This window comes from Larus michahellis, chromosome 2 (genome assembly GCF_964199755.1).
Source record: "Larus michahellis chromosome 2, bLarMic1.1, whole genome shotgun sequence".
Lineage (NCBI taxonomy): Eukaryota > Metazoa > Chordata > Aves > Charadriiformes > Laridae > Larus > Larus michahellis.
Genome location: NC_133897.1, coordinates 135391851 through 135410951, shown reverse-complemented (window position 1 = coordinate 135410951; position 19101 = coordinate 135391851). Strand labels below are relative to the sequence as shown.

The following is a 19101-nucleotide window of genomic DNA, read 5'->3' as shown; positions in this document are numbered from 1 at the left end:
CTAAAGCTAAGGCTGACAGCAGGGCTGCTTTTCCCATATGCACAATGTATGTCTTAATAAAATCATATGCAATTTTCTGAATACTAAAGTATGCTATCATTTGTATATCTAAAGCTCTGTAATATGCATATGATACACTGAATGAGACAAAAATCTTCAGGCTTTTCATTCCTTGTATAATTCCCTAGAGTTCCACAGATGCTATAAAAAGCCTCAAGACACAGAAGTGTGACAGTACAGTATTTCATAGAGTATTTATATAAATTTCCGAACAGAATATTGCACTGTATGAATAATCTTTGTAACTTCCAAATATTTACATTTCTAAACCTGACCCTTTGTATGACTACAGAAATTGCAGGAAATAAACCTTCCCTTGTGTATTCACAGGAAGCTGGGTTATCTGAGTTTTAAGCCAAATTCAAAACACACTTCAAAAGCAATTGCCACACAGAAGACACTGTTTATGTGAGTAACATGGTTACATCTCTGCCATATGAAGTAAAGTGCCGTGCATTTTTCTCAGCGTATGTATCAACGCACATCAAAAAGCTGATGTTACTTTTCTTCTTTTAAATCCACTAAGAATCCACAGACAGCTGACAGTCTGACATTTACATAAAACTTGAAACTGAGCACTTCATTCATTAAAAACCTGCAAACTTACACACACGTTATCCCAACCTGTGTTTCAGGCTTGGTTCCAAAAATACTTTATGTATAATTTCTCGATCAGACTGTCCCCTATGCAGAAATCAGACACAAGGAAGTCTGCAAACTCTCTAAAATTCCTCAGTATCCACAAAGTTTAGGGAATGTTTCTTAGTTTCCTTAGTTTATGTCCAGCTAGTACTATGGGCTGCCTGCTGACATTAGTATGGGTCCAAGTTCCCTAAAAAAAGGTATCCTCATAGAATCATAGAATGTGTTGGGTTGGAAGGGACCTCTAAAGATCATCTAGTCCAACCCCCCTGCAGAAAGCAGGGTCATCTTTAACTGGATCAGGTTGCTCAGAGTCCCATCCAGCCTGGCCTTGAATGTCTCCAGGGATGAGGCCTCCACCACCTCTCTGGGCAACCTGTGCCAGTGTCTCACCACCCTCATTGTAAAGAACTTCCTCCTAACATCGAATCTAAACCTACCCTGCTCTAGTTTAAAACCATTGTCACTCGTCCTATCGCTACATGCCCTTACATCCTCAGGTAGCTATCAAAACAGTGAGAGACTGTTAAAGAATTATCTGTTTGGGTCTGACCACTTTCTTTCATACTAACTCTTGTTTAGTTATGAAATTAACTATTCCAGCTGGATGGGATGCAGCACAGCAGAGAAATGCCTCCATTGATCCTAACTGAAAAGCTCAGCAGGCAAGTGAATTATGCTTGACAAAAACGATGTCGACTGCTTGGCCCTACACTTGCAATGTTTAGGTCAGAAAAAAAAAAAAAGTAGTAAATTTTGGGTGGCTGTTATTTTTTTCTTCATGAAGCAGGACAAACAATTCAAAAATAAAGGCCACCAAAAGTATTCTTACTATGTAAATTAATTTTATTCAAAACAGATTAAAAAACTAACAAAGCTTGCCTAACTACATGAGGTAGTACATGTAGCAAAACAGAAGGCAGAATATAGTATTCTGAAATATGAAGAATACAAATAAGTTTACAAGTTGGAAGGAAATAAATTCAACAACAGAAACAAAAAATACCAAAAATAAAGTTTAACAGCTTTTCAGTCTTAAAGCACCAATACACTTTTCATAGAAAGAAACATAGTATCACCACTACATGTTCTTCATATACCATCGTATGGTAAAATTAATGCACAAGGCTGTTCACCATAAATGCATTTTTGAAAATAGTGAAGCAACAAATGACGTAATTGTCACTGGGCTCCGTACCACTATACTTCCTGGCCTGCAGGAGTATTTGCCAGGTCATGAGGAGCAAGGCTAGCCTTTGTTACCATTTTCTTTAAGGTTTTTTTGAACATTTACCCTCATATTAATGTATAGTATACGGATACCATGTACAGCTTAAGGCCTCAAGCTTGCAAATTTTTATGTATGTGTACAATTCCATATTTTTGCTGAAACCAAATTTAGGTAAATTGAAGGAGTCACATGGCAAAAATGAAGCATGTATGTTTGCAGAAATGCATTGCAGAACCGATGGCTTAATCCTTAATTTCGGGTTACTCCATCTCTCAATACGAAAATTCTCTCAGGTCCTTCAAGGTTATATATGTCTATCTTTCATTCACCCATCCCAAGACAGCTGAATATCTGTGAAGGACTGGGCCATCATGAATTGGTTATTCGAACTAAAGAGCTTAGCAGCATTCAATAAACATTTCATTAACATATGTAGGAAATAATAAACATGAATGACCCAGTCTCTTAAAAATACTTCTTTAAAGGAAAACATGCTAATGTGACCCAGGACTTCCCTATATTTTATATTTTCCATTTTATTTCAAAATAGGTATTTGTATTTATTATAATTAGTGTGAAAACAGTCTAGCTCTTCATTTATGCTTGCACAGCTAATGCTACTGTAAATCATCAAAAAGTTATATATATATTTATTTTACTTTAAGGCATGATTTATTATATTGAATTATTGGGATGGCTTCTTTTATGTACATTGGAAATAAAAACTCAGGCCTCCCTATGGTATAGTTTTAAGGTTACTGTTAGTGGCATATATAAAGCACCATACAATAATATATTCAGATGAAGAAAACAAAGAACATTTATGAGCTTTGAATTAACTGTATAGGAGTAACTGCTAAGAAAATATAGCAATATTTAACACAGGATTCAAAATACTGTTATATATCATTATAGATTTTCAAATGAATTTTTCTCCCATGTTTACTTTTACAGATATTTTCATTAAGACATATATGTAATTTAAACTTTTTGGTGGAAAGCAGTATACATCTTCTGTACAATAATGTTACAGCTTTATACAAATTTTAGGAATTATAAGAAATGGCCTTTATTATTCTCTTCCAAGTGCTCTGGTTTCACTTGCCTGTTTTACGTTTTACTTGCTAGACTCAAACAACAGCAAATACTCTGAACGCCTTGCTTCCTGGAGGATTCTGTAAACTGAAACATAAAAACATTCCTGATGTTATTTTTAAGACTGCAACACTCCAATGACAACTTTGAATCGTTACATACAATTCTAGCATTTTGCGACTTTTCTTGTGACTGCTCATAATTTTAGCTAAGATTTTTTTTTTTAAACCGTTACAAATAAAAATTACATAAATCTCAGATTAATTTCTCTTCCAAGCAGATTCTTAGGAAAAAATCATAACATAAAAAGAATTAAGTAATCCTTTGTGATGAGGGATTCTGGTTTAAAGAATAAAGTTCTATTGAAGCAAAACACTAAAAAAAGGTTTTTTAGGCAAAAGAGAAAGTATGCATCTTATGCTCACAACTGCATTAACTATATTTGGAGAGAACTAGGAGACCTGGGAGACCACTTGCTTGTTAGTTGCTTATATGCTGAAGGATAGGTTTCTAAAGAGAATATTTGACAAAAGCAAAGGAAATGCCTTCTGAATGGATAAATATCTGCCTTCAAAGTAAGTGAAACAAAAGTCACCAACTGCAATGAAATTTTGTTAGAATAAGTATTTTTTGTCTTATAAAGTGAACTAGCATGTCATACTTAATGGTCTTATTGTTTTCTCTTCTGCAAACCCTGTCTGGGGCGTATCTGGGAAAGAAAGGGAAATGGAGGTGAAAGTAAGGAAGGGCACGATGAAACAGGTTGCCTGCGAAGGGATTACAATCCATCGTCTTCTGCTTCACAGAAAACTTGCACGGGACTGTTTTCCAAACCGCTGACCTTCCAAACTTTACCAAGACAGTAAAAATAATGATTAAATTTGCGACACTTTTCCTGGCTACATCTCTACTCAATGAGGAGAATTATATGGAGAACAAAAGTATCAGTAAGGAAGCATTCTTTCTGAGGGAACTGGATGGTCATGGGGAAAGGCCAAAGACTATGTAAATTAAGTCATCCACTAAGCAAAGGAAATCTGTATGTTTCCAGGTTTGTTGAAAGATTTGAGGGAAAGAGGCAAGACATCCCCACACCTCCAATTAAAAATAACAAAAAAATACTCTATCTTTTCCAACTTCCAAGTTATCTACAGAAACTTTTGGAGTTTTTTTCCCACAAAAATTTCTTGGAATGCCTATAGTTTTAGAGGTAACAGTCATTCTTAGCTTTACGGGACTAAAAGACTGGTACAAGATTCTTTTTTAATGTAATTTCTCTTTCTTCCTTTAGAACCTGGAGACCTCTTTCAGGGATTAAATTTAAACTGCAACACACAGCCATGCATTATCATCACAGAATGCAGGAATACACTGAATATAACCAAAAGAACTTTCGCAGCATCTCCAAGTCTTTCATAAAAATGCTGTTAAAAACAGTCAAACCATTAAAAAAAAAGAAATTAAGAAATGGGTTTTAATGATTGTGAATTTTAATGTTTTTGAATATTACTTATGATACAGGCTCACTGATTCAATACCATGTAAAGCAGTAATGAACATTTCATCATGAACCAATGAGCCTGCATGAGCTACTGGTACACATCTATGCAGGTCCTCTAACTTGGACAGAATAAATCACTCATGTTAATTTTTAAAAAAATCCCAAAGAAAGCAAAGGCAATTTTCTTATCAAATATTGTGTTAGTTGCAAACAGAACCAGCAAAGTAAACAAGAGGGTTATTTTATTTCATAAGCAGCTTTTTAGAGTAATGATTTATGAGCTTAGAGGAGGCAGGCAGCTCTGGTACCACAGCTTCTCCAAAGTCACCACAGCTGTTACACAAGCTCTGTAAATCACCCATGTTGGCTTATTTGTTTGGTTTCTAGCACTGCCCCAGGTACAAACAGACACAATGCAAGACTTTGTAAATCATATCGAGGTGAAGGGTAAAGTGTAATCTTTGAAACTGGGCTCTGTACCTTTCTGAATATATCCCATTTTGAAAGGAAGCAACGTACACCTTCCTTTTGTCTACTGGCATAACATCAACATAACCGCCCTGGTTGCGGACTACACCAGCATGTACTGCTGCCCGGCAGATACTGGATATCTAAGAAGGAATGAGGAGAAGATTAGTTTTCATTCATCCTTTTATTTATAAAGACATTTAAACCAAGTTCTAGGAAACAAAATAATTTATTGCATGACTCATTTTACTAATCTTACAGTATTTAAATCAGTTTCATAGGAATTAGTTCAGTTTATAGGAATACAGACACTCCTTCTTCAAAGATCTCCTGCAGCATGGCCCCAAAATAATTTATTTCAGGCTATTTCAGTTCAAAGATCAGGAACACATTTGAATTCTTGAGCCTTTCAAAAGGCCCTATCAGCCTTCACTTCAACAGCAGAGAGGTAGTAAAACCCAAACCTTAGTCAATTATTATAGATCAGGAGATTTAGTTTAATCTCCAGCTAGAGACAAACAGAGAAAATGTAGAACAGCAAAGGCACGCTGCAGTCATATGTTTCTAGGAGAATGTCCCACCCTAAAGGAGAGGGATAGACTGCAATAATTACACCTCTAAATGCTAAACCTCAAACAGCAGTGAAGTGATCCATATTCAAAGGGAACATCACAATTTCCTATCGAGGCATGGATAAATACTAAAAGCTAATTAGATTAAAGGTAGAATGTGAACATCAAACAGAAGGATAAAGTGTACCCTGATGAAGCTTGCCGATGATAACAAACTGAGTGGGGAAGTCGACACTTTTTAAGGGAGAGCCATCCTACAGGAAGACCTGGATAGGCTGGAAGAGTGGGCTAACAAGAACCTGATGAAGTTCAACAAGCACCAGTGTAAGGTCTTGTACCTGGGAAAACATAATCCAAGAGTGCAGCACAGGCTGGGATCTACCCGGCTGGAGAGCAGCTCGTTGGAAGGAGACCTGGGGTCCTGGTGGACATCAAGCTCAATATGAGCGAACAGTGAGCTGCTGTGGCAAAGAAAGCCAACAGGATGCTGGGTTGCATCAACAAGGGCATCACCAGCAGGGATGAAGAAGACATTATCCCACTCTACTCAGCACTTGTCAGGCCAGACCTGGAATACTGTGTTCAGTTTTGGTCCCCACTATACAGAAAAGCTGCAGACACACTACAGAGGGTCCAGAGAATGGCCACCAAGATGATCGAAGGACTGGGAAGCCTGCCATATGAGGAAAGGCTGAGAGAACCGGGTTTGTTCAGCCTTGAGAAAAGAAGTCTTAGGAGAGATCTTATCACCATGTTCCAGTATTTAAAGGGTGGCTACAAAGAAGATGGAGACTCCCTTTTTACAAGGAGTCACATGGAAAACACAAGGGGTAATGGGTACAAGTTACTGCTGGGGACATTCCCATTGGACACAGGAGGAAAATTTTCCATAATGAGAACAATCATCCATTGGAATAATCTCCCCAGGGAGGAAGCAGATTCCACAACATTGGGCACTTCTAAGATTCGGCTGGACAGGGTGCTGGGTCATCTTGTTTAGACCGTGCTTTTACCAAGAAAGGTTGGACCAGATGATCCTTGAGGTCCCTTCCAATCTGGTATTCTGTGATTCTATGAAAATTTTCTGTGAAGTTAATAGCAGTTTCATCTGAGTGCAATCTACATTCTTTGGCCATTAATTCCTCTCATGAACCTACGTAGCATAAATAATATCTACAGAAGGATTGCTCAGTGAAAATCTTGAAAATGTTCATTTAAATAACTGATTTAAACTTGCAGTCCTCTGCTACTCTTTCAGCATTTTAAAAATTAATTGTCATAAGAATGAAACTTCTTATATCATCCAGAATGTAGGTTCCAATCTTCAACACACAGCACAGCAAAGTGTAGTTCCAGCTACAGTGAATCTCCACTTAAAGCCAAGTAGTTTTTTCAGAAAAAGTCTTCACTGCAATAGGTCTCTCCACAACCTTAAAAACTTAGCCAATATAAATATCAATAGCTGGTTACACAGACCACTATTTAAACAAGAATTGCATTTCTTCCAGTTATTATTGGAATAACTCGTGTCTGTTACCATAGCTATTTTGTAATCGCAATGCTATATAAAATCAGGAATTTTAAATAGAAATTTAAATGATTTTCCTACTCTCATTCTAAGCACAGAACTTGCCGGTTTCACTGTTAAATAGTTTGTATTTTAATGTTACAATATTTCTAGGAGTAAAGATTTGAAATTGTTTATGAAAAGAATCTTTTGCAAAGATGCTTTAGAGTTTTTCTCTTCACGCAGCTGGCTGCAGTTTCTGAACATGCCAGAAGGGAGGCCACTGATGCTCCTCTGTACTTTCTCTCCTCCTCACCAGGCTGCAAGAATTTTGTTATATCCTGAACACCAGTAGCTGCCTAATTTTTAGGATTACAGCATCCTATATGTACTCATACTATGGGAGTAACATAAGATCAGACCATGCAATTTCAAATACACAGGGGGAAAAGGGCCTCTGCAATACAGGATTACAGTCTAAAGAAACAAAAGATGAGGTTTACAAGCAATTAACTACAGTGAAGAAGTAGAACACTATTAATTACTACTACTATAATGTAGCAGCAACCTTGTTTTCAGTTCACATTGGAGATATCAAAAAAAAGCTAGAGGTACAATTGGGGAAAAAAGATCAAAGTTTGTCATCTCTGTAATACTAATCAAAAGGCTACATTTCGTGTACATCATTAGATAGGTAGATACCCTCATAATTACATTTGAAGGTAGCTAGGATACTGGCTGTTCCAATGTTATTTGGAAGTTTCTAGTCAAGTAAAAAAGAAAGGAACGGTCAAGGGATCAGGATTTTGACAGAATGGGTTGACTACTTGTTGGAAACTATTTCCAGTAAAGGATGGGGTCATTGTTAGGGTCGGTAGCGCAATTGGTTACTGGATCAATGAAGTACAGCTAGGCTAATGCACAACTTTTTAAAGCTAAAGGCATAAGCTTATATGAGATATGTGAAAAAGGAGAGATCAGAAGAATGGGGTTGATGAGGCCAACTCAGAGGCTATTTTCATATTAAAAATAAACTGATATTCTGATGCTGCATCCACATCAGACTGGAGAAAAAAATGTGCATACTTTTTGAATATATGAACAACTCAATGAGTATAAATTCATAATTATGAACTAGCTTGTAAGAACAGAGATGAATAAATGCATATAATTTTATTAATATAGAGAGAATATAATTTTTTTGGGAAAGTATTTTCTGCTTTGAGCTTTCAAGATCTTCTCATTGGCTTGGCAATCTTCATCGAAATGAAATCAGATTCTTGTACAGATACCATATTATTTCCTACACTTAATAATATTATGTCATCCTGATCACACTTCCTTGAACTGTTAAGGTGAACCTCCTGTTAATTTAAGCAGAACATGATTTCACACAGGTCTATCACAAATTTCAGCATATTATTGGTATTTTACATTAGCAGCCTTATACAGCTTTCTGGAAGTCTTCATCAGAGATTTGGGTTTGTTTCTTTAGTTTTGACGAACTCTTTCCAAAGGATATATAAGGCAGTATTTTTAAGTTAACGTAAGCATTTCATACAGCATTATATGACCCTGCTTTAGTGCTGTATTGTGAACCCTCTGAAATTTGTTAGTATTTAACAGGTCATAGAATCTGAATACCAAGCTACCAAATTTTTTTCCTTCTTCAGCTACTCAGCAAAATACCAAATAGCTACCACAGCATAGCAGTACTCCGCAAAGGCATTTTAACCACAAGCATCTCTCCCTAACCATCGCAGGACTCTAGTACTATTTAATAGGTTTTTTACATCATATTGTTTATATTTTACCACAGCAGAGAATTATGAATACTTTTGCACAAGTATTAGGGAAATATTTCCATATATGGTTACTGAAACAAAAACTAATATGGCCAAAGTCCTCAGATGGTATGAAATTACACAACTCCATCAAATTCTTTAGATAAAAGACCTTTGTTGATCTTTAGCCCCCAAAAGGAGGCTCAATTTTTTTCTATAATTGCTCAATCAACATCCATAATGTGGAGTCACTATTGGTAAGAGATTGTCTTTGGGCAAATGTCGCCTACTGTGAAAACAACAGGATAAATATAAACCTTCATCTCTTTAGAAAGTCTTATAAGGCAATTGGAATACAGTTGAGAACTTCTACCATATACACATCTAAGATGTGTCCATTAAAATAAAATTTTACCAAAAAAATCTGCAAGTGGAAGAATTTTCAACTGAACTGTTGTAGCCTCTCCTTCTCTCTATGAAAAAGTTTGTTATTTTGATATCTTTATAATCCAGGACTAATAACAACAACAAAGGACCATCCCTGTACAGGCAGGTGCTGCAAGAGCATCTCCGACAGAGTTCAGACAATCCCATCATGCCTGACATGATTCAGTTCTTGGGAAGGTTTTTATTTTATTTCACAAATGAGATCATATTGAAAAGTGCTTTAAAAATACAGGTATTGTTAAAATGCTTGTCAACATGACATGATTCTGAAATTCCAGAAATAAGACTCAAAAAGTTTTAGACAAAATGGATTAACCAAAGTTGTAAGGTGGAACCAACTCTTCAGCACAAGATAGGGGGAAACTTTCTTTTTTTCCTGGTCTCCCAGCAAGACAAAGCATTGCCATGTGAAAACTCTTAGCAGTGGGGCCAGCAGGGACACAAAGTACAAAAGGTGGTGATGTGTTTGGGCCATAGGAAGAATGAGTAATTTTTAGTTGTGCCTGCTGAGAACGACACCTACTACAATTCTCATTCATACCGTAACAGCTCTATTCAGAAAATGAACCAATTTTACCAAAAACTCAGAATAAGAGATACTTTTGCTTTAAAAAGCTTGCAATCTCCTTCAAGACAAGTGAAACAAAAGGAGATCAACTGAAAAATAGAAGGTATAGAGCAGAGAGGGCTGGGTATTACGTGAAAACTCCACACACACATAAGTTTATAGATGCTGTCTATATGAAACATGGCTGTGATTTATCTGCCACTGACAAAGAGACAACAGGTAGCTGACTGGAAGAATGGAGGATGAAATAATGGGGGGTTTTATTTCAATCTAGTTAGGGACAGTCATTGCAATGTCAAAGAAAAGAAAGAACGGGAGAAAAAAGGGTAAAAATTCTGTAGGGCGCTACTGATAAACCAGAGAAAAACCATTCTCAGGAGCAGGGAGGAAAAGTAGTCACCATAAAATATGAAATGAGTTTAAGAATCAATGTCTCTGATCAGACCTAAGTCAGAAAAGGAAAGGTTTAACTAGGTTCTCATGAATACTGCAAAAATGGTTTTGTAAACATATCTTTTTGCATTAGTGACATCTATTAATCTTATTTGCTTTTTTTCTTAATATCTCTGCAAAATCTTAATTCATGAATACAAGTCGCCTAAGCAGTTGTGCAAATAAATAGTCATGTGCATATATGCATACATCCACGTATATACATATGTACTTTTGAAATAAAAGAATGTGCAAGAACGTCACAAAAACCCCATCTGTTTTGTGTAATCAACCAAGTAGATCACGGACTGCAATTTCAAATACACTTGCTATGACAAGTGAACAAATGAATTCTCTGTATCTATGAACAAATCTGTTTGTGAATACATGAAAAACTGCAAGAGAGGACACACTTATTAAATAGACTATTCTCTATAAATACTTCACCTGAAACTAGTTCGGTAATATATTATAAAGCACAAAATAGTCATATTATTTAGTGAAAATTACAATAAAAAGTATCTTTAAAATAATTTAAATATTCGCAATAAAGCAACATTGTAGAAAATCACAGAATGCTGATACCATTGATGGAAACATCTGCACAAATATAGGTAGGACACACCTGTCTAAACCTGAGCTAGATGCCCAAGGACACTTCTGTCCGAAATGGAGAGGAATAGACATCTCTATTAGGCAATTCTTCTCATACTGTGGTAGACACTCTGAAGAAATCATGAATTCTGCTCTGCAGATGCCTATTTATCTCCTTTACCACTAAATTGTATGTACTACGAATCACTATAAACATAACCTAGAACACCATCTGAAGTTGATAAGAAGACTCCCATCCCTGGTATCTTACCTGTATTTATGTCCATTTTTTCGTAAAAGCAGTATGGCTGCACACATTTCTATATAATAATGAGATAGTACATCTAAAATAATTTTAAAGCATAACTCTATAATACTAACTAAAGTCATCCGGGACTTCTCCAACCAAAGTAAATACATATTCTGAGACATTATCCTGTGTATGTTAAACAGAAATGGGTCGTCTTTCTCCTGAAACAAAGTCTTTTCTAACTCACGGGAAACTTTGGCTGTAGCCTTTGATTGGAAGCACAGAACTGAAAGAAAATCGTCTTCCACAAAATGGACTTTCTTTGAATCTATTTTCACTGCTCCCCTTATACACATTAAGGACCCAGTTCCACATGTGCAAATCAATTTAATTCCTGAACTGGAAGTACTTCTCGCACATGTAACACGCACAAGAGTCTTTTCAGGACAAGTTACTCAGGTACTCTAATGGACACTAGTTAGTTTCAAAGTAATGATGAATACATATTTGCATATTATTTTCACACATTTCAGAGTGCTGGAAAGAAGTGAAAAACATCATCTGACCCAGCTGGTTGCCATACTATTCCTTATGACAGATAAAAGACAATAAAACACAGATTTAACTGGCAAAAATGTGAACTGCTCTCTCTGCTGCTACATCCTGGCTTCTCCATAGAGATATCACAAAAGAGGGGCATAAAAAAAAGAACTTTCTTTTAATTGTTTCTACCTACTTCAGAACTAAACATGATGTAGAAGCGACAGAAAAAACCTAGTTTACTAGGAAACAGAATGACAAAAAAAAATACAATATCAGTCTGTTAAAATAATACAACAATGTGAGATGCTTTATATAGACATATCAAAATCCTCCTGCAAATATTTAGCTATCTACACAGATAAGAAATATCTAAAAAAATGAGACTGCGGACATTTAAATTCAGAATAATTTTTTTTTTGTTAGTTTAATCTGACAGAAGTTATGGTTGCATCAGGGTCTAGAGAGCAAGAGTTTAAATGAGTACACAGTGGCAATACCAGACAAATCAGTGGGAATTTTGATAAAAAATTGAAAATATGGGTCCAGAGACTACTGAAGTCTACACTGAATTTTCAAATAACTTTCCATATCTGAGTGCTACTAACTTAAATGGGAGCCTCTGAAAAAGAGCTTTTGAAAAGACTGTAAAAAACCAGCATATGGAGGAAAAATGGATATCTATATTATATCTCATTATCTTTACATTATAGCTTTTGATAAGATTTTGTATTTCATCATATAATGCAATGTAAATCACTATACTTACATCAGAATAAATTCCTGTTCCAATTACACGAGCATAGTGTGGATTTGCCTGCATACAGTTGCGAGGACAATACACCCTGAAATACCAAAAATAAACCACACGCAGTTAGGAAGAATGATATCAGAGTATTACTCTATCATATTCAATGTTAACATTATTGAGTATAAATCAATAATTTGATGATGCATACGTATGGGTCCATACTGATAGCAAAAGGCTGTCAGTTTTTGAGGTTTTGACAATATAAGTGAAAGCGTTGCTGATGTAAGTTGCAGTTCATAATACAGTGCTTGAAAAAGTATTTCAACAGGTCTGGTCTTCTTCCCTTCAGATAAGCGGATGGTGTTCTAGTTCAATATATGTGAGGCCAGCAGAAAAGCCAGTGAGAAGACAGACTGTTCACTCTCACATTATTATCTGTTTCCACGGCACCCTCTACGAACTGTACAGTTGAATACCTTCTCAGAAGAGGCAGATCTGAATGAGGACCTGCTGCGATGCTGATGACCTGGTGATGCAAGCCAATTTAGCAATGTATAATGAGGGTGAGCACTTGGCATCTGCAGCTAAAATGAAAAACTTTGGAAAGTAGTGGGATTCCTAGCTGATTCTAGGAGATCAGAAAGCTACTGAAACAAAGACTGTCTTTATTCAACCACATTTTGTTAACCTTGGAGGAAAACTCTCTCCATGATTCGTGCCTGCTATAGGACAGGAAAATCATGTGGGAAAATCATGTGGGAAGCTAACAGTAGTATAGGAGGTGTCAAGCATCTTGCTTGTTAATTGTGACATGCTACAACGAAGATGTGCCAGGCAGCTCCAGGTCTACACCGAGCTGTTTCACTTAAAAAATGGGTCATACCCTAATAGCTTTGGAGCCCTACATGAGGCAGCCCTGGGCAAGTGTTCTTCTCTGGGATGCTATCCATGCCCTAATCGATATTTGGGATGTCATACCACTTGGGCACGCTACAGTCTCACCAGACGGGTAATCACAACAGGCTGATGCAGCTAGGAGTGAGACTTTTGTCTGAAGGAAGCAAGATGTCAAAGAGGCCTTTTGAAGACCTGCTGATTTATGATTAGGGCATGAGAGGGAAAAATGAGGGTATGAAATCAATGCCATAGCCGATTACTGCTTGTAACTCCGGAGACTACATTGTCAGAATTAAGTTAAGAGCATGCACAGAATCTTGAATGAATCACTGCTGTTGCGAAGTTCCTGAAGTTGATGCATCAGAATTAATCAGTCATTTTAAACTTTATTTTTATTTGTAATTTTTCTTAAAGACAGACCTATTTTTCTCTTAATGAAGCTATGTTTAGGCTTTAATAATGAAAAAAAAAAAAAAGAAAAAGATAGAAGCATGAGATTGCACCCATCCATTCCTGCATTCTGCTCCGCTTACTTCTCCACATCTTCCAGCTAGAAAGCCAGGATTCATAGCCAAACACCAAACAAGTCCACGGACCCAAGTGCTACATGAAGGGATGTTTTCCTAGCAGTTCTGGCTTTGTACTTGCTTCCTGTATTGGCTGTAGGATTGCTATGAAAGTAATCCTGTGGATCTCTCCAGCTTAGCTTGCAGTAAATCATGCTACAGTGTATTTGCCTTTGACTCATCTATGGTTTTAAGAACTGTTACCGATTTCCTTCCTCAAAATATTGTGGCACAGGCTCCTTTCGAAGAGTTAAAACGTAGGCTTCAAAGAAATGGCACATGTATTTAAAGCTATTAACTGACCTGCAGACCACACCTTTACTTACCTTTACTTACCTTTACTTACCTTTACTTACCACCTTACCTTAACCTTTAGTTTTTTTGCAAACATATTTGCTCACTCTATCCTCAAAAACTCCCAAAAAAGTTTATAACTTCTATGATAAATATCTATTGCATCCTTTTATTGTATGTGTTTTACAGGCAAACGAACTGAAATAAGGTGTATTTTGCACAAGGTGCATAGATTTAATAGTGGACAATGAAAAGAAAAACATGTCTTTCTCCACAGTCTTTAGTCTAACCAATGACAATTTCATTAAGATTTCCCAAGGAATCAAAGAAACCATCTTTATGGGCAAAAGAAAGCGAGATTCTCCTAATGAAAAAGTCTTTACCTCCCTGGCCTTCCGCTTAGACCAGAGACTAAAATACCACTACAACATTTCTGGCTTCGCTTTTACAGCTACTGTTCTCACCTTTATCAATGACAACTACAGATAATTAGTAACTGACAGAAAATATGGCAGAACTTTGAACTAATAAGACTGAAATAAGTTTACCTTGGACAGTGTGAGGCCGGTTTTTGAAATGGGCATAATTGTTCCACTGTTGTTTCACAGGTGATAGCTTGAACTGAATGAAGTAAAGCAAAACACAATAAATGTGTGTCATATAGAAAAAAAAAATTCAAAGCAGTACTGAGGTTATAGGAAATAAATGCTAACCTGTTACTTTAGAGACTGTGAAGGAATTAGCAGATTGGTATTTTCTGAAAAAGAAATAATAATAATAGTCAGTAAATAACATCTGTCAACAATTTCTTTTTAGCTAGGAGAATTTTTGTTAGAGAATCTAGAAATATACTGAAGACACTGTCCCCAGTCAATTTTTACTCACTGCACCCCCTATCCCCAGGTGTGAATCTATTTGTTTCAATGACACATTTACTTTGTACTCCCAGTGAACCTGTTTGAGAACCAGGAATGCATGTTAAACTCTTTCAGTAATTTAATTTGCTAAGAGAATAAATGTGCTAGGAACAAATTATGCAACCTATCTGTTCCTCAAAATGTAGCAACCAAAATCTGTGGTTGAGAATTGTCAGAAGCTTCCATCTACCAGAAGAGATTATTCACTTCCCCCCAAAGGTTCATTCCTACAAACAGCTCCAAAACAGAAACGAGTTGCTCCTGACAGCCTTTTGAAAAAAAACCAAAACATTAAATTTTACTTTTGGATCTTTTCTCTATCTTAAATTATCACCACTATCAGTATAAACCCAGCACAACAAGTAACAGTATGTTTTTCTCAGTAATTATATGGTGCGTGGGTGCATCCCTTTCCGGCTGTTTTATAGAGTGAGGTATACACATTCTGTTGTTACATTACAATTGATAAGCACTTCCGTTTTACTCCTCTTTATCTCCTATTTTATTCTTCTTTTACTCCTGTTTTGACTCATTGGATATGCCTCTGATTTTAATATTTCTCATCTGTAACATAGAAGCTGATTATGTTTTTTGGCACCCATAAGTTTATTTACTATTTTTTTTAAAAAAAAAGAAGAAAATTATTGGAAATAATTGGAACTTTGGATCAAATTACTCCTGTGAGCTCCACAGCACTGCAATTTGTATTCGGCAACTGTTTGCTTGCATTTGTTTATTTAGTTGTATGGCCCACCAATTTCACATTTCCTCATTTATTGGATTCCAATTTGCTTTCACTGAGTTAGCTCATACTTCTGTTGCCCTAGCATTGTCAAACACTGATGTGGGAATAGTTCATTCTATCGTATTGTTGATTAGCTTGTTGAGATATTGTTAAAAATGGTATCTTACACTATGAAAATGCAACAATTGATAAAACATCTGTATTAGCAATCCTGATTATAAATCAAAGAAGCCAGATAGGAAGTTTGCTGTATGTTGCACTGATGTTCCCTTTTCTGTCTTTCTGTTTTGCAATACACACTAGAGGTGACTTCATTTCATCTATTCATTGAAAAGACATGGAGTTTATGCAAGGCTCCATCCAGAGACACTAGTGAGAGTCAGGTAGCTGCAAGGAATCCCTGGTCCTATTGATGGGTCTTTTGAAGGTTGAAACTTTGGTAAATCAACTTTATTTATCCCAAAGCTTTGACTTATAGACTGACTTATGAAGCTGATGCCTGATCACAATATTTTGTAAATTCACTGTAAAAGGTGATGTCCTAAATACTACAGGACATTAATGAAGACTTATGTCATCTGTGCCCACACATAGCAGCAGGAGTTTCCTGAAATATACTTCATATAGAAATATACGAAGGTATAGATTCGGTCCTTTAACAGTCTTTTATCTATAAAGCATCTAAATTTTTTGTACAACATCAACAAAACCAAAACTGAAATGGCCAGTAATGTTCAGCGATGATACGATTATCCACGCCTATAGCAAAGAAAACCAAGTGTTAATACCTCACTCCGAGTTCCAATTCTCAGAGGATAGGTGCTAAATGCACTTGTACAGTTGTGTCTCAGATGCCACAGAAGCACAGAGATTTCAAGTGATGGGAAATCAATTCCTTCAATTTTGAAGATTTTTCTACAGTTTAACTACCCCCACATTTTTACAAAAGCTGTCTCCTAATATGTTAGCATTGATATAACCAAGATTTACTTCCCACTTTGTCTCAAAGCATTTAAAAAATATATTTTTATCTTCATTTTTAGGGGTGGTAACTGAAACCACAGTCATATCATTGGATAACCCAAAGAAACAGATTGCTATCAATGCCTGAAGTGCTACCCAGGTAGCCCAAATTATAGGCCACTGAATTTAGTCTACCTGATCAGTGTTTCTCTCTATCCTGGATTAGGTAAATCTGTTGAAAAGAGAAACTATGACAGGTGTCACAGCACGTGCCATTTCTTTGCACAGCTCGGAGTGAGAGCACAGCCTCTAACAATTACCTACCTCCTTACCCTTGGGTTCACGCCTGAGCCAAATATATCGCCCAGCAAAATTCTGTTTTCTTTCAGTTTGATATTATGCATGCATTACTATTACTACACATGTACTAACTACAGAGAGAAATTAGGACAGCAAAGTAGAGTTCTGCAGAATACATTTGCAAGTACTAATAATATCTTAGATTCAAACATACTATTGATATTGTCCTATCACTGGATAAATACATGTGGAAACAGGCAAATATTCTCCACTTTTATGCACTATTTTCCTGTTTTCTCTTTTAGTATGTCAACAAGTATTTGGATCTGTTTTTTTAAAGCAAGCACCTGCACCGTGTAGTACACTTCCAAATGAAGCTTCCACAGTATGCAACATTATTCCACCACTGGCCAATGCAGAAATTGTGCAAAATGCTGGCACAAAATATCGTATGTAAATTTTGGAACTGTGATGTAACTACAAAACTTAGAGAAAGAGGTATAGTTTCTTCTCGGTTCTCACAGTTCAAGAGGGTCCCTTCCAAACATGAACTTGTAAGATTATTTCCTTGTTAGTTGTCACAGATTGCTGTGCCCATGGTCCAACTCTGGAAATATTACCAGCTTTGTCCAAAACATGTAAAACGATCTATTTCAGTGCCAGTATGTATTAGTTTTCTACAACAAACATATACATATACAAACATACACAAATTAATTAATTGAATGCTCCAAATACTGACATTATTTAACTGCAAATACTAATTTACTCCCCAAGTGATTTTGGAAATTATTTCACCTTCTTTCACATCATTATTGTGTCACTTTTCTGTCCACCATTAAACACCGGCTAAAGTTTCAGAATGGGAATAATACTTGTATATCCATATGACTTTTGATAGTATTTTCATACTCGTTATGACAAAAAGTATGAACAAAATGTTATTACTGTGATATATTTTGTATGAAATACAAAGAAACAGGTGAAAAAATTTCCATACATTTTGATTTTAAGAAAACTTACCCAATTGACTGAATGCCATTTCTATAAGACTTGATAAAGTAATTTTTCCTTCCTTGCCTTGTGACATCAACCCAACCACCTTCATTGTCTAGGATGCCATAATGTATGGCAGCTTTACAAATACTGGATTGCTGAAAAACAGAGCAGAAAAAGCAGTTCCATGTCAGACAAAGCCGGTACTTTACATTGCAATTTATTTGTGAAAAAAAAAACCAAGCAGGTTTTAATTACAATATGTCATTAAAAACTTGGTAGATAAAGTTTTATGTGGTCTATGTAGGCATTATTTCAAACGAAAAAAACACCACTTTGCTTTACTCAGAGAGAAACCGTACTCATTTACAGTATGCTTGTTCACAGTAGCTGTTATTTCCTATACTGTTTTTCAGTTCTACAGAGTACGTTATATATTTTCAGCTAGCATTAAGCTTACACAAGTAGGCCTATCTTACTGAAACAGTTTATGAGTGTACCCACAAATTGCTGTATTTCTCCTCAGGTCACACCTTCACATATTTACACAGAGATATGTGGACACAAAAATTCTACTTCTGTGCATGTATAAGAAGTATGAAGTACATTTGGACAGTACATGCCGAATGGCAGATGCAAACAGATCATCTGATGCTATCTTAAACATTTGGAGCAGGCTTTTATTTTTGGTGAATGTTGATTTCTTCAAAATCCATACTTAATATGACTTTAACTAGTATTCCAACAGAAAATACGTTTTATTAAACATTCTACTGGTACAAAATCTAATTTTAAAATATTTACCATTTCATAATGTACACTTCCAATAACTTTGGCTTTGCTATCCAAACAGCCAGCAGGACATTCATACCTGAGAAAATAAAATACAACTTGGTCTTAAATCCTAGGATTACAAAAAGGGAAAACATTCCAGCTCGCACACAAATACAGCCCTTTAGAATAATCTCAGAATGACAACTG

General features: G+C 36.0%; 1 protein-coding gene across 3 annotated transcripts in view; it reads right to left on the bottom strand.

The window, feature by feature from the left end:
* Positions 1–1274: 1274 nt before the first annotated feature.
* Positions 1275–19101, bottom strand: part of CRISPLD1 (cysteine rich secretory protein LCCL domain containing 1) — a 43110-nt gene continuing 25283 nt past the window's right edge. For 2 of the 3 annotated variants that reach the window (XM_074577298.1, XM_074577299.1), the window contains 7 exons: positions 18925–18991; positions 18148–18278; positions 14913–14956; positions 14748–14820; positions 12461–12536; positions 5010–5140; positions 1275–3115 (listed from right to left, as the gene is read on the bottom strand). In XM_074577298.1, coding sequence (XP_074433399.1) covers positions 3064–3115; positions 5010–5140; positions 12461–12536; positions 14748–14820; positions 14913–14956; positions 18148–18278; positions 18925–18991 — 574 coding nt within the window. In that variant the 3' untranslated portion in view covers positions 1275–3063. Of the gene's footprint in view, positions 3116–4912; positions 5141–12460; positions 12537–14747; positions 14821–14912; positions 14957–18147; positions 18279–18924; positions 18992–19101 lie in introns of those variants that run through there. The other variant, XM_074577297.1, reaches the window with a different exon arrangement.